General features: G+C 32.9%; 1 protein-coding gene across 4 annotated transcripts in view; it reads right to left on the bottom strand.

The window, feature by feature from the left end:
• CFAP47 (cilia and flagella associated protein 47) overlaps positions 1-15,690 on the bottom strand; it is an 886,918-nt gene that overhangs the window by 404,869 nt on the left and 466,359 nt on the right. For all 4 annotated transcript variants that reach the window (XM_016433371.2, XM_056826271.1, XM_007493353.3 and 1 more), the window contains one exon: positions 14,540-14,651. In XM_016433371.2, the coding sequence (XP_016288857.2) occupies positions 14,540-14,651 (112 nt within the window). The remainder of the gene's footprint in view (positions 1-14,539; positions 14,652-15,690) is intronic.

The following is a 15,690-nucleotide window of genomic DNA, read 5'->3' as shown; positions in this document are numbered from 1 at the left end:
ATACTGCAATAAGGAAGGTACTGAGATGGCATCCATGTCCTCCTCATATCATCTGACATATAGCCACTACATCCAAGCACAGGCATGAGACAAGGTTTTCTGGACCAAAAACTGACACATTACTCATTAGATCATACTTCCTCATTAAAAATTAAACTCTTCATTTTATTTCTTAGATTCATATGCAAGGCACTCTATTGATTATCCTAGTCCACTTAAAATACTTGGGGTATTTCTTGATTGAATCTATCACAAATGAATATGCCCAGAATTTTTACATCCCTATGTTTCTATCACAATTCTTACTGAAAGACTTGGTCATACCTTGAGGAATTTGTCAAAAAATGAGTGGAGTTCTTTAAAAACAAGGGAGAGATTCCAGGGATCTAGAAGTAGAGAGTGGGGTGGATACAAAAATAAGACAGAAAGAATCAATAACACAAAGACAGAAAACTAAGAAAATTAGTGTAGGACTGACCTGACAGAGAAAGGCAATATTATGGAAGACCATAAGTCCTCCAGATACCCCAGAGCAAAAGACATTGGCTGATGTCCCCAGATGTCCCCTCTCAGGAACTAAGATAAATTTCAAGAAAAATGTCTGCTCTTTCCCCATCTCCTCCTTCAAGTGCCTTTCTATTCACATATACTGTCCTATTATCTGGTGCTCTATTACTCAAACATTTACAGCAACTTGAATCTTGCTTCCATTGCAAAGAGGCCATGAGTTTAACAAGAAGACAGATATAAATCTAAATTCAGGCAGAGTCAAACCTCTGTCGGCATCTTAGAAAGTTTCCTAATTTGGAACTCAGTACAATGGTGATTATACACCTACCTCCACCTAAAATAAACTCCCTAAAACCACGGAATCAGGAAGCATTGACTTTCAGAGCAGTGTATTGCTCCAGTTTTTTAAAAAATTAATAATTATAGCAAGGTATTGCATGTATTTTTGCTAAATTCTAGCTTATTTATCTTTCTATTGAATAGAGCAGAATAAGAAAGGTGTACAAAAGCCACAAGAATTGGTTCCAATATCTATTTTTAAAAAGGTCCCAAATCAGTCCTAGGTTATATTCTCTCCCAATCTCCTCTTATTTCTTTTGTCTCTAACAAATATGATTTAAAATGGCAAAAGTAAAGTATAGGTAACAGATAACATACTATTTGTCTACCAGACACCCTCCTGGAAACCCTAAAAAATAAAGGAACATTCTTAGCACATGTCAAAGCAACAACTTCCCTTGTATAAAAGGTTATTACTTTTCCTCATTTTCACTAGGAAACCATCACTGTGGATGCCATATCTCCTGAGGACTTCATCAGTTCTAAAGAATGTAGTTTAATAAATCTCATAAAATCTTTGTGGATTTTCTCTTTTCCATTTTTTCTTGTGTTAATATTGAATTCCCATATATGTAAAAAGACCTTTGCTATTAAATAGATGTACTGAAATGCATAGGATAAACTGATCAATTCTCTTCAAAACATGTTCAGCTATTTTAGTCATGTTAGACAATTTGTTGCCTCATTTGGTGTTTTCTTGGCAAAGATACTATTTTTTTCCTTCTCCAGATTATTTTATAGAAGAGAAAATTGAGGCAAACAGGTTTAAGTGACTTGCTCAGGGTCTTAGGGTTAGTAAACGTCTGAAGCCAGATTTGAACTCAGGAAGATGAGTCTTGCTGACCCCAAGCCTAGTACTTTATCCACTATGCCATCTAGCTGCCCCTTTTCAAAACCAGAAGCAATTTTTTTTAAATTTTAATTTCTACATTATGTAACCATAATTCAGTGGATTGAAAACAAATCTTAGAAACAATAAATCAATAAAAGAAAATTATAACAGCGAAGTAGAATACCAACAGATCCATGAAATGTAGCTAAAGAAGCAGTTGAGGAAAATTTGTCTCTCAACATTTGCAATAACAAAAAAAAAGAGATCAATGAATTGATAAAATGCAAAAAAATGAGAAAAATTGACTACTTAATGTTGTTGATTCAGAACTCAGAAAACATTCAATGTTAGAAAGAAAAAAATATCAAACATTTTTGTTCAATTGTATTTGGTAGCATCTGATTCTTTGTGACCCCATTTCAGGTTTCCTTGGAAAATATATTGAAGTGGTTTTCCATTTCTTTCCCCACCTCATTTTATATATGAGGAAATATTGGCAAAAAGGATTAAGTGACTTGCCCAGAGTTACACAACTAAGAGTCTAAGACAGATTTGAATTCAGGTCTTCCTGACTTTAGATCTGGCCCTCTATCCACTGCACCATTTAGCTGACTTAACAAATTAATACTACCCCTCTCTGCCTCCTAATAAATATAAAACTGAAATTCTGGAAGTAATAGAATCAACATAATTTTTAAAACTCCTGAGTTTTTTAAGATAAGGAAAATTGTAGGTTTTACTTTTAGTTTTTGTTTTTAAGATTAATAATGTTTGTTTTTCCTCTTAGGTTTAGGGAGCTTTTCCCACCACAGGAGGCAGTGGTACCATTCCAGTCCCTTTGATATGGCCTTGAGATTAATGGCCCCCAGCCCAATGTTTTTAAAATAGTGGCTGCACATAGTAAATGCTTAATAGTTATTGATTGAATGCTTAATTGATATGTCTTTTTCATCTATGTCAGTGGATGGGGTAGACTTGTTAAATAAATCTATATGGCATAACTCTCTAGTAATTAACTGGAAAAATAACTCATTTATGAAAAAAAGGTCTAGATTTGAATGTTGACTTTTTATTTTCTGAGCATGTGAAGCAGAGAAAGTGTTTTTACTTCTTTGGTTTTGTTCTAAGGCAATTTTGTGTGATGATTGAATCAGAATTCTATCTGAATAGATATCTTGATTATTTCTTTTTTAAGTTTTTAATATTTGTGGCTAGTAAATATATTAGGTTGTAACCTTTCTGAGGCTAGTGAGTTGATTGTTTTTTGTTTCTTTGTCTCTTTTTTTGGTGTTCTGTGTTTAGCAAAGTTTGGCACATTGTTGTTATTGTTCAGTCATGTTTATTTCTTTGGACCCTATTAATCATAGCATGATAATGCTCTCCATGGGATTTTCATGGCAAAGGGAATAGAGTATTTATCACTTCCTTCTCCACTGGAAGAAAGCAAACAGAGGTTAAGGAACATGTCCAGAGACAAATTTGAATTCAGGTCTTCCTGATTCTAGGCTTAACTCTATTCTTGTGCCATCCAGTTCCCTACTTACTTAATACATGCTAGTTGACTCACTAACTATTAAACATTTTAATTGCAATTAATTTTAGAAGGATTAGTATTATAAACTTATCTTAAAACATGACTTTTAACCTCTTTTTGAGTAGCTATGAATATTTATCTTAATTTTGGCCACTAAGGTAAAAAAAGGGGAAAAATTCAGAAAGATGAAATCTCTTCTTTTCTGAGCTACTATTATCTTGAAAAACAAAGAATCATTATATATGAAATAATATCTGTTTTATGAGAAATAGAAAATAATCATATGCTTCCAAATTAAAATAGTCAGATTTACAAAATGTAGGAAATATTTGGTATTTAATATGATTACATTTTTTACCATGGACTGTTTTATAGTTAAGGGAGGCAAAGAAGGTTAACATTTAGACTTTATGTTCAGTTTTCTCACCTATCAGAGAGGTGGGAATTATAGAATACAGGTACTGTTCTGTTTAACTTTTATGTCAGACAATTTTTTAAATTGTGTTTCACCTCCATCAGAAAAGTAGATTTGTTCAGAATAGAACTATTAAGGTTTTTTTTTTAATGTATGCTAAAAAACCTCAGAAAGAAATAATCTTTGATTATTTTGCTACATTCAAATAATGGTAAAAAAAACAAATTAATACCCTTCTGTTTCCCTCATTTTACCTCTCAGAAGGGGGTGTCTCTCTCCTTTTACCTCACCAGCATCCATATTCCCTCTATCCCTTCAAGTCCTCCATTCCCTGTTACAAAACCTTCCTTAACCCTGGTACCTCTTCAATTCTCTACATTTCCTTTTATTATTACATCAAGCAATGATTTTTTGTATGTCTTCATTTCAATTAACTTTTCTTACTGTAATTAAAGTATATTTTATCTCTGGGGGGAAAATATATATACTAATACATATGTCTCAAGGATGTACAGAGTATGCTGCATTAAATATATTTTTAAAGTTTTTCCATAGGAGAATAAAGTCACATATATTCCATAGGAAAATATTAAATGCAATGAAAGAAAATACTTAAACTATAATTTTAAAATAATTACATGCTATGAATGAAAGTGCTTAAGCTATAATTTTGAAACTGGAAAGTGTGCAGTAATAATGTTAAATTAATCTGAACCTGTGCTAATATTGGAAAAGTCAGGACTTATCTCAAACAATGGGATACGAAAATTTAGAACTTTAGAAACACATCACAAAAGGAAAAATGACTGTACATTTGAAAACAATAATTGCTCAACCTTACAATTTTAGTCTCTTTCAGTGTCCTTACACCAGGTGCTCTATGAATTTTAATTGTAGAAGTACCTTTGTTGACATTTTCTTTCTTCTTTATTGCCTGATCAATCAATGAAGTAAGTATTTATTATTGTGTTAGGTACTGGGGAAACAAAGTAATGAATTGAATAGGACTTATTTTCAAAGGAGTTCATATTATAACAGGAAAGAACACACGTACCCATACTGCTATGCACAGAATAATATATAAAGTATAAATATAATCTAGGCAATAATGAGATAGTTTGGGAAGTAAAGGGCTATAAATTGGGTGCTTGCAGGGACCAAGAAAGACTTCCTGTAGAAGATAATATCTGAGCTATAACTTGAAGGAAAGAAAGGAATTCTATGAGGCAAAGGCAAAGGAGGGAGTATAATCCCCAAATGGAGGACAGTGTGAAATTGGAAATTGATTTTTAACTTTATTGAGAGTTATACCAGGATAGATTTAATATTCTTTTTCCCCGTGTGAGACTAACCCTTACTCCTACAAATGTACTCAGGAAATATCAGGTCACTTGGATAACAATTCTATTCTTCTGACTTAAGTCTCCTTCTTTGTACCTTCATCATCATCTCCCACAGGAACTTGCTAAAAGATCAGTCTCATCAATCTAAACTTGTATAGCACCCCTCATTGTCTGCAGACTAATGCCATCATAGGACCATTCTGGCCCCCTGGAAACTGATCTCATCCCCCAATGATACAATGGAAAGGAGTTGAGATCACACTCATCACACCTCCTCATTGAAATATCTAGCCAATGAGAAAAGAAAAAAAAATACACTTGTTAATCAAGATTTTGCTCTTGTTAATCACTAAAAAAAATTCTATCCTCCCTACCTTGAGGGCTTTGGCTACTGATCTTTTTCATTGGTGAATGCCAGTCTCACTAATAAAGGGAAAATTCTGAGAACTTTATTGATCTTAATTTCAATCATGACAATAGTCAAAGCAATGGTGAAAAGACAGGAGATGTGCATCATAAAGAGAAGGACATTTTCTCTGGAAAGGTAGTAATATATGAATCTGGAAGAAGAGGGGCAAAGTTTTGAAAGTCTTTAAAAACTGGTTTATATTTGGCCCTAGAGAAAATGAAGAGCTACTGTAGTTTAATAAGTAGAGGATGAGGAGTTGACATCTAGATTTATGTTCAATGAAAATTGTTGGTTACAGCAATATATAGGATAGAGTGCACTGGATGTGCAGGGAGCACTATTTCTTCGAGAGTGAGGACTTGCAGAGACTTTTTCAGGGCTGTTCATTCATCTTTAGTGTCTACTTGTTGCCCAGTGCTCACCTATGGTTACAAGAAACTAAGCATGCACAGTGGTCACACTCTGATAAAACCATAGGAAACTCCAAACCCTAGATATTGTGATAAAGATTCACTATTTGATAAAAACTGCCAGGAAAACAGAACTATTTCTGATAGAAATGGGTTTAAACCAGTACCTTACAACATCTAGATAGGGGAAAAAAAGGCACATCATAGACAATTTTGAGGAGTTACAAAGATATTACATTTTTGTCCAACTTACAGAAGTAGAATTTATGACCAAACAAGGAGCAGAAAATAAGAGAGAAGCTAGAATGAACAATAAAAATGCTATGAAAGCCAAAAGGTTTTTTGGACAAACAAATACAGTTCAGCTAAGATTAGAAGTGAAAAAATTAACTGAGAAAAAATCTGTGAAGTGACTTTCTCTAATGAAGTTCTTATATATGAGATATAAAAAAATAATTCAAATTTATAAAGGTAAGAACCATTTCCTAAATGTGAAAAGTCATATATATGAACAGGACTTCAAACTAGCTATATTGTTATTCAGTGGTTTCAGTATTGTCTAACTCTTTGTGACTCTATTTGGGCTTTACTTGACAAAGTTATTAGAGTGGTTTGCCTTTTTCTTCTCCAGCTAACTTTCTAGATAAGGAAATGGACATAAACAGGATTAAGTTATTTTCCAGGGTTATCCAATGTAGAGAATTGTGAATTATTTGTTAATTAAGTAAGAGCTTATTAGGAAATAGAGTGAAGGAACACAATTTATTGATAAGATATGTAAGAGAGAGATTTATAAGTTGGGTTTCTTTAAATCTGAATGGAATCTCAGAGATGGATTATGGGTAAAAGAGAATTAGAGAATTTTCCCAAGATGCTTTGAGAGTGAGTTAATCCAAAAGACTTCACTCTTTGGGCTAGCCCTGTTCTGTAAGGAAGCCCTAAGAGTTGCTCTGGGCAGTTGGAAAATTTCAATTTTTCACATCTATAGGAGATCGTTGGGTATAATACCAGTGCAAGCCCAGCAGGATTGCTGTGCAAGTGGAGAAAGGCTGTGGAGAATCTAAGCTATAGTTTTCATCCAGAGAGCAAAGAATAGAAACCTAATTTATTTCTCTCATTTATAAGCTTATAATTCAGGATAAGATAGTTCGATAAGTATTTTGGAGTTTTAGATACATTAGGAAGAGAGGATAGCCTCATCTCTGTTTGAGGAAGAAGGAGATCCTTGTGAATCAGGTTTGGTTGGGCAGTTTTAGTTAAAATTTATTAGTTTAGGGACTTATATAAGAATTTCCTTTTTACTTGTTTCCTTTTACTATCCCTTCCTTTATTTTTTTAAAAATTTTAATTAAAATTAATTAATTTAGTCAATTTAGAACATTATTCTTTGGTTACAAGAATCACATTATTTCCCTCCCTCCACTTCCCCCCACCCTTCCCATAGCTGACATCCTATTTCACTGGGTATTACATGTGTCCTTGATCAAAACCTATTTCCATGTTGTTAGTGTGTGCATTAGGTTGATCATTTACAGTCTACATACTCAATCATATCCCCTTGACTCATTTAGTCAACCAGTTGTTTTCCTTCTGTGTTTCTACTCCCACAATTTTCCCTCTGAATATGGATAGTGTTCTTTCTCATAGATTCCTCCAAGTTGTTCAGGATCATTGCATTGACACTAATGGAGAAGTCCATTACATTCGATTGTACCACATTGTATCAGTCTCTGTGTACATTGTTCTCCTGGTACTGTTCCATTCACTCTGTATCACTTCCTGGAGGTTGTTCCAGTTCCAATGGAATTCCTCCACTTTATTATTTCTTTGAGCACAATACTATTCCATCACCAACATATGCCACAATTTGTTCAGCCATTCCCCAATCTAAGGGAATCTCCTCATTTTCTAATTTTTTTTTTGCCACCACAAAGAGCACAGCTATGAATATTCTTGTACATGTCTTTTTCCTTATTATCTCTTTGATCAAAGGGCAGACAGTCTTTTAGCGCCTCTTGGGCATAGTTCCAAATTGCCCTCCAGAATGTTGGATTAATTCACAACTCCACAAGCAATGCATTAATATCCTGACTTTGCCACATTCCCTCCAGTATCCATTACTTTCCATTGTTGTCATGTTAGCCAATCTGCTAGGTGTGAGGTGGTAACTCAGAGTTATTTTCATTTGCATCTCTCTGATTATAAGAGATTTTGAACATTTTTTCATATGCTTATTAATACTTTTGGTTTCTTTGACTGAAAATTTCCTATTCATGTCCCTTGCCTATTTATCAATTGGAGAATGGCTTGATTTTTGTACAATTGATTTAACTCTGTAAATTTGAGTAATTAGACTTTTGTCAGAGGTTTTTGTTATGAAGATTGTTTCCCAATTTGTTACTTCCCTTCTAATTTTGGTTACATTGGTTTTGTTTGTACAAAACCTTTTTAATTTGATGTAATCAAAATTATTGATTTTATATTTTATGACTCTTTCTAAGTCTTGCTTGGTTTTAAAATCTTTCCTTTCCCAAAGGTCTGACATGTATACTATTATGTATTCATATAATTTACTTATAGTTTCCTTCTTTATGTTCAGGTCATTCACCCATTCTGTTTATCTTGGTGTAGGGTGTGAGGTTTTGTTCCAAACCTAATCTCTCCCAAACTGTCTTCCAATTTTCCCAGCAGTTTTTATCAAGAGAAATCCTTAATCATTTAAAATATATTTAGAAAATTGGTTTTAGATTTTAGTCTCAGAAGTCATACAGATTTGGTAAATTCATGAAATTTCTCTTAGTATAGAGAATCTAGCCATTTGTCATTTACAGCATAACTTAAAAACAGCACAGATGACATGAAATGGAATTTATAATTTAATATGATTGAGTATTCTTACATAATATGTAAATAATTAATGTAGTGTTTTGTTTTGTGTAGAGGGGTTCATTTGGGTTAGGTTTGGTTCTTTTATTACCCTCTTGCTTCTGCTACAATTCCTTCATTTACACTAAAAATAACCATTATAGACCAGTTTTAGAAGCATTTAACACAAAACCTCACTTACATAATCATTGAACTAGTTAAAGCTTAAAATTTATGCAGTAAATTTTATCTTGAAAATATATTTATAATGCATCTGGGCTAAAAATTCTGGTATCATCAAAGAAATGTGTGTGAAATATATTGTCTTATAAAATAAAATATAACTTATGGGAGGAAAGTCTCACTATAATCATAGAATTAATGAGAATAGAGAATTTGTGGTTTTAAAATTTCACTTTATTTTTAACTTGTCTTGACCTTTACTGAGATAAATTCAGTTTGTTCTCACATCAAAATGTAAAATTTTAAATTTCTAAGTATAAAAATTTAATGAATTCCTACATATATGAGTTTTTAATTTATTCTATATATATTTAAGTACAACTTAATTTAATCATAAATTATACAGGATAAAGATATATGGAACATACACACACACGCACACACACACACACACACACACACACACATATATATATATAGCCATCTAATTTTTTAATTCTGATTAATCAGGAAGTATCCATAACTTGGCATACTATATTAGAGAATAAGGAAGCTGCATGCCACAATGAATCAGTGCTGGGACTGGGGTCAGGAAGACTCATTTTATCTGAGTTCAGATCTGGTCTCAGACATTTACTAGATGGGTCACCCAGGGAAAGTCACTTAATGATCGTGCTTCAATTCATCTGTAAAATGATCCAGAAAAGGAAATGACAAACCACTCCAATATTTGTCAAAAAAAAAAAGCCTAAATGAAGTCACGAAGAGTCAGACATGGCTGAATAATGACTGAACTGCAATATTAGAATGTAAAGGATATCCTAAATTTATGAAGTCATTGAAAGGATTTTTAGAGTTATTGAAATTTGGAAATTTGGATCTTTGGGACACTTGATTTATTTCCCTATTGTATGTGAAAATAATTATGTAATTGTCTGTATCTCTTGGAATTTTGTCAATGCCTTTATTCTAATTATAATGAGATATAATGAGATATAATTAAGGGAAAAAATTAAGAGATATAATGTATGTTGAGTATTGCAAACAGATCCTTTTACTGTTCTTTTGCAATGAAATTCACTCCATCTCTTGTCTCTTTGTTGGTGGCCCCCTGTGCCTAGAAATGTACTCATTTCCTCTTTTTGGAATACTTGGTTTCCTTCCATTTACCATCTTTCTAGAGTAACCGTCTCCTAATCTCCATGACTACTAGGTCCTATCCCTAAAATATCCTCTTTTATTTCTGTTTGGTATCAGTGTACATATAAGCACTTCGAGGGCAATAACTATTTCACTTTTGTCTGTGCATTCCAGGACATCACACACTGCTGAGATCTAATGGGTATTTGTTAATTGGCTGACTGAAATTAAAAATCTGCATAAGAGTGCACAAACCATAATCACTCTTTCTTGGTATTTTTCTATTGTTTGAATTTCTTTTTAGTTTCATTGTTTTCCTATTTGTGATTTGGCATTCATGGAAGTTTAAATACTATTCTTTTCTAAAATTATTCAAAAGTTATAAGAAATAAAAAATACAGAGAATGGTATATTTGTTAACTAAAATTACATAATAGGAAATTGTGTGTGTGTGTGTGTGTGTGTGTGTGTGTGTGTGTGTGTGTGTGTGTGTGTGTATTTTAGGCAAACTTGTTTTAGGTAATCCTCAATCATCCCTTCAATCATCCTAGCTAGGAGTAGCAGATATAATCATATTTTAAGCCCCCTTTTTGTCTTATTTTCTCTCATTGTATCTAGGCTGCTCTCAGGTATTCTAGCCTCTGACTATATCCTTTTTTCCCTAGTCTTTATGTAAGTCAATCAGTTGTCCTTCATTTCATATACTCCTGAAAGTAAACCAAAGATCCTGAGTTCTACAGTTCAGTGGAAATTTCCATCATGGATGTCTTTCCCAAGAAAGTATTCACCAAGTCTCTCACATTTAGCTCTGTGAGCTATGTGTGCGTTGACTCTGTATAGTGGCCCGAAGAGCATTTTCTCCTTTGTCCTGATTAAAGTCATGTTCTTTTGTAACTGCTTTGGTAGTTCTGTGTTTTTTCAGGTTGACAGTATATGAGAATTGAAACAAAGAATATGAAAGGATACATAATTGACTGTAACTGCTTAGTTGCTATGGACCTATATAGTTTGTTCTTTAGTGGAACTAAGGTACCAATTAAGCAAATTATATCACCTTCCTTTCTCCTTACATTAACTAGCCCCCTGTTTTTCAAAAGTTAATTCTATATTAAGGAGAATTCATTTAATACATAACCATTTTTAAGCTGTTTATTTTTCTAAATTCATTTACAACTACATTTTCTATTTGTAATTACTGAGATTAAACTAAATTCTATAATTACTGCTGCCAAAGTACAGTTTAGCTTCTTGGCTCTATATAGCCAAATTCTCTAAAAAATTGGTTTTATATGAGACATAAAACACACTAAGAAAAATGTGAATTTAAGTAATTTTTACTGCATGAAGTATTTATTGGTATTTAAGAATGAACCCTGCTAATTTTACACAATTTATTAATCCTTTGCTAATATGACAGCTTTTGACAGTCAAATTACCCTTTGACATTTCAATTCTTATCAAACTAGACGGGTCACTTTAATGTTATCAAAAAAGCAATTAAGTCTTCATGTTTTGATGAATGCTATCACTAAAATATGCTACTTCTGTTCCATCTTTGAGAAACATCAAAGAAAGACTAAAACATTCATATATAATTCCTATATCAAACTAATACTATAATTATGGGATCAGGATCTATATTTTAATTTCTAAGTAGATATAGTTTCAATATTTTTCAATTATTATCTAAAATTTGTTAGGCCAAAACTTAATTTGAGAATAAAATGAGAGATAAAGTCTTAACACTTGATATTTATAATACTGAAGAATACATCTGAACTATTTCATATATATTACATAAGAATAGTTAAGTAAATAAGCATTCATTAAATCCCTACTATGTACATAAAGTGTGCTAAAAACTGGGGATACAAGAGAGACAAAAGAAAGTCCCTGACCTGGAGGAGCTCACAGTTAATGGAGGAAACCATATGCAAACAGCTTCATGAAAAAATGCTAAATACCAAATGAATAATCAACAGAGATAAAGCATTAGAATTAGGAGAGATTGAGAAAGACTTCCTGTAGAAGAGCAGATCTAAACTGGGACCTGAATGAAACCAGGGAAGCCAGGAGGCAGAGATGAGAAGGGACAGTATTCCAGGTATGGAGGATGATCAGTGAAAAGATATGTATTCAGGAGATGGGATATGTTGTGCTAGTAGCAGGAAGGATTATCATTATCACTGTATTCAGTGGGAGAGTTTAAGGTGTAAGAAGACTAGGAAGGTGAAAGTGGAGGGAGAAGGGAGTTCCAAAGACCTCTGGATGATAAACAGAGAATGCTATATTTGACTAGAAGCAATAGGGAGCCAAAGGAATTAGCATAGAGAAGTGACTTGATCAAGCTTGCACTTTTAAAAAATGGCACTTCAGTGGCTGCAGGAAGATGGACTGAAGTGGGGAGAGGCTTGTGGCTGGCTATTGCAATGGAGCAGATATGAGAGGAAAAGGGCCTGCATTAGAATGGCAGCTGTATTCAAGGAGAGAAGGAAACATAGTCTAGAGATGTTACAAAGGTAAAATCATCAGATCTTAGTAATGAACTGGATATGGGGCATCTGAAAGATAGTTCCATAAAATGACTAATGTGGGGAAATGTTTTACATGATAACACACGTAAAATCTATATAAGAATGCTTAACTTCTCAGGAAAGGGGGAGGGCGTGAAGGAAGGGAGAGAATGTGTCAGAAGAAGGGAGAGAAATTGGGAATTCAAAACTTTAAAAAATGTAAAAACAAGTGGTTTTACATGTAATATGGGGAAAAGTAAAATATTTTTAAAAGAGTAAAGAAAGATGTCTGGGTTGTGAGTCTTGGAGACTGGAGGGTTGTAATGCCCTTAATAATAATGGGATATTTTAGAAGGCAGAAAGTTTAGAAGGAAAGATTATAAGATCAGTTTTGTGTATGTTGAGTTTGAGATGTCTAGAGGACATCTGGTTTGAAATGTCAAATAGGACAGTTGCGGATGCAAGACTAGAGATTAGGGCTTGAACAGTAGTAGATCTGCGAATCATCAGTATAGAGATGATATTTAAATTCATGAGAGCTGATGAAATTATCCAATGCAACTATACATAAGGAAAAGTAAAAAGAGTCCAGGACAGAGTTCTGTGTGACATTTACAGGGTAGTAAGTATGATATGGATCATGATCCAGCAAAGGAGATTGAGAGAAGAATGCAATAAGTAGGAGAAGAACCAAGAGGGAATAGCATCCTAAAAACCAAAAGAGAAGTAACAAGGAGAAGAATATAATTTACGACAGTATCAAAGCCTCCAGAGAAGTCAAGAAGAATGAGGATTGGGAAAATACCATTAGATTTGGGAGTTAAGAGATCATTGACAACCTGGCAGACAACTGGTTTAGTTGAATGCTAAGGTCAGAAACTAGGCTTTCAGTAGTCAAGTGTCACCTTATTATAGAAAGCCTTCCCAAGGAGCTTGGCCACAAATTGGTAGAAAAATATGACTTGATATTTCTTTTCAATATGAATATTTTGGAAGAAAAAAGGATGCTTTTTCTGTAAATCTGTGTTTATTTAAGTTAAAATTACCAGAGATGATGAAATTTCCCTTCAGATTCCCTCCAAAATACATTAATAGGTTGAATGATTGAATTGGTTTCAAAAATGAAATTTTATTTTAAGGAGAACCATACCTGTTGAATTCCAACAATTTTCTTTTAGTAAAGCCATGATAATGATAATTTAAAACACTTTTTGTGAGGCTTGGCTCTATTGCTTTAAAATAATATTCAAATAACAGAGTTTTTCATACCAGTTTCCTCATCTGTAAAATGAGAAAAGTGACATGCTCATAGGGCCAAAGATTAAAGGATCCCAGAGCTGAAAGGACATGAGATCACACTGACCAAACATTCATTTTAAATATAATCAAACTCAATTCCATCACTAATCTTATTTACAACATGAAATTATTGCCAACATCAAATAATATAATTATAATATAAATCTTCACATAGAAGATACCTCAACCGCTACTTTTTCCCTAGAGCACAAATCTGCTAATTCTAATTACAGGACGGATCAATAAAAACTAAACATAAGAATTTGTGATTAATTCCTGAAGTAAAAATCATCTACTTCTGAAATAAATGCATCTGTGTTCTTATGTCAAACAATAAACCTGATATAATTATTAATAGACTCCTTGAAATATTAGTAATAAGTAGCATTTATATAGCACCCTAGGGTGGGACAAGTTGCTCTCCAAGTATTATCCCATTTGATTCTTACAGAACCTGGGAGGCTAATAATACTAATATTATCCCCAATTTTAGACAGAGAAATTGAGGGAAACAGAAATTAAGATACTTTTCCAGGATCACACAATAAGTGATGAGAAAGGATTGGAACTCATGTCTTCTTGGTTCAAATCCAGTTCTCTGTCCATTGTGTCACATTGCTGCACCAAAGGCTTTAATATTCATGATTGAAGTGGGACATGTGTTTGTGTTTAGAGAACAATTTAAAATATTAGGAAGTTAGAAAAATATACATGTTAAGGAAATTATTGTTTTACTAATTTTGATACCTTTAAATATTCCTCGTTTCCACGGGCATATGTGTAGAATATAAGAAATCGCATTATCAGGCTCTATAGTAATCCTCGGACATCCCCAAACCATTGGAAGATCTGAAGTTACCTAGAAAAGAGAGTTTATGAACAGCAATTACAAGCTTTTAATTTTAGTATATAAGATCATTAAACATTTTTAACTTTAAAAGGAAATTCTATTTAAATAGTTCCTCATACTGATGTCTGTTGTTAAATTTTACAATTTGCCAAACATATTTAAAAAAATATATATTTTCCCCCAACTTAGAATCAATACTGTGTATTGGTTCCAAGGCAGAAGAGCAGTAAGGGATAGGCAATGGATATTAAGTGATTAAGCTAGGGTCACACATCTAGGAAGATTCTAAGGACAGATCTGAACACAGAACTTTTCATCACTAGGTCTGCCAAATATATTACAAACAATATATCATTTGATTTCACAACAAAATTGTGAGGTAGATACTACACACATTTTTATCAAAATCCCTTGTTTATAAAAAGGAAACTGAGGCCCATAGAAATTGTAACTTGTCTGTGCTCACTTAGTTTATAGTTCAAAACTAGGTAAATTTTATTCCAAGTGTAATGCTCTTTCACCAACAAAATATAGCATGCTGAATGAAGTAGAGAAAACAGTACCATAAGAATGACTGTTTTTACAGAAGCTTTTTAATTATTTCTATGAATTTGAAAATGTCATGCTTAAAAGAAATGGAAAATATTTTTAAAACTGTGTGCAACTTGCTTAAATGAATTTTTGAAATGTTTGAATATTTTTAAAAAATCAATATTAACCTTAAACTTAGCAATTAGAATATATATATATGACTTACAAAATTAATAAGGATATGAGAATTAAACTTTCTAATCAAAGAGAAATCAGTAAATCTCGCTAGAAATTATCATTTTGACACTTTATCTTGTGTCATTATTAATTTAGGTTAACCATGTGTACCCTGTCACTCATTATTCTGTGTTTTTGGTGAACTGGGATAGCATTTCATTAGTAAAGGGGCAGTGGAAGTTGTGGCACAGAGGACAGTCTGAGTAGAGATGCAGTCAGATGAAGAGAAAGGGTAGCCCATACCCAGTTTGTACTTCTATAAAAAAAGGTTTGAAGTAGG

This window comes from Monodelphis domestica, chromosome 4 (assembly GCF_027887165.1).
Source record: "Monodelphis domestica isolate mMonDom1 chromosome 4, mMonDom1.pri, whole genome shotgun sequence".
Lineage (NCBI taxonomy): Eukaryota > Metazoa > Chordata > Mammalia > Didelphimorphia > Didelphidae > Monodelphis > Monodelphis domestica.
The sequence above is the reverse complement of the archived record's forward strand: the minus strand, read 5'-3'. Positions and strand labels throughout refer to the sequence as shown.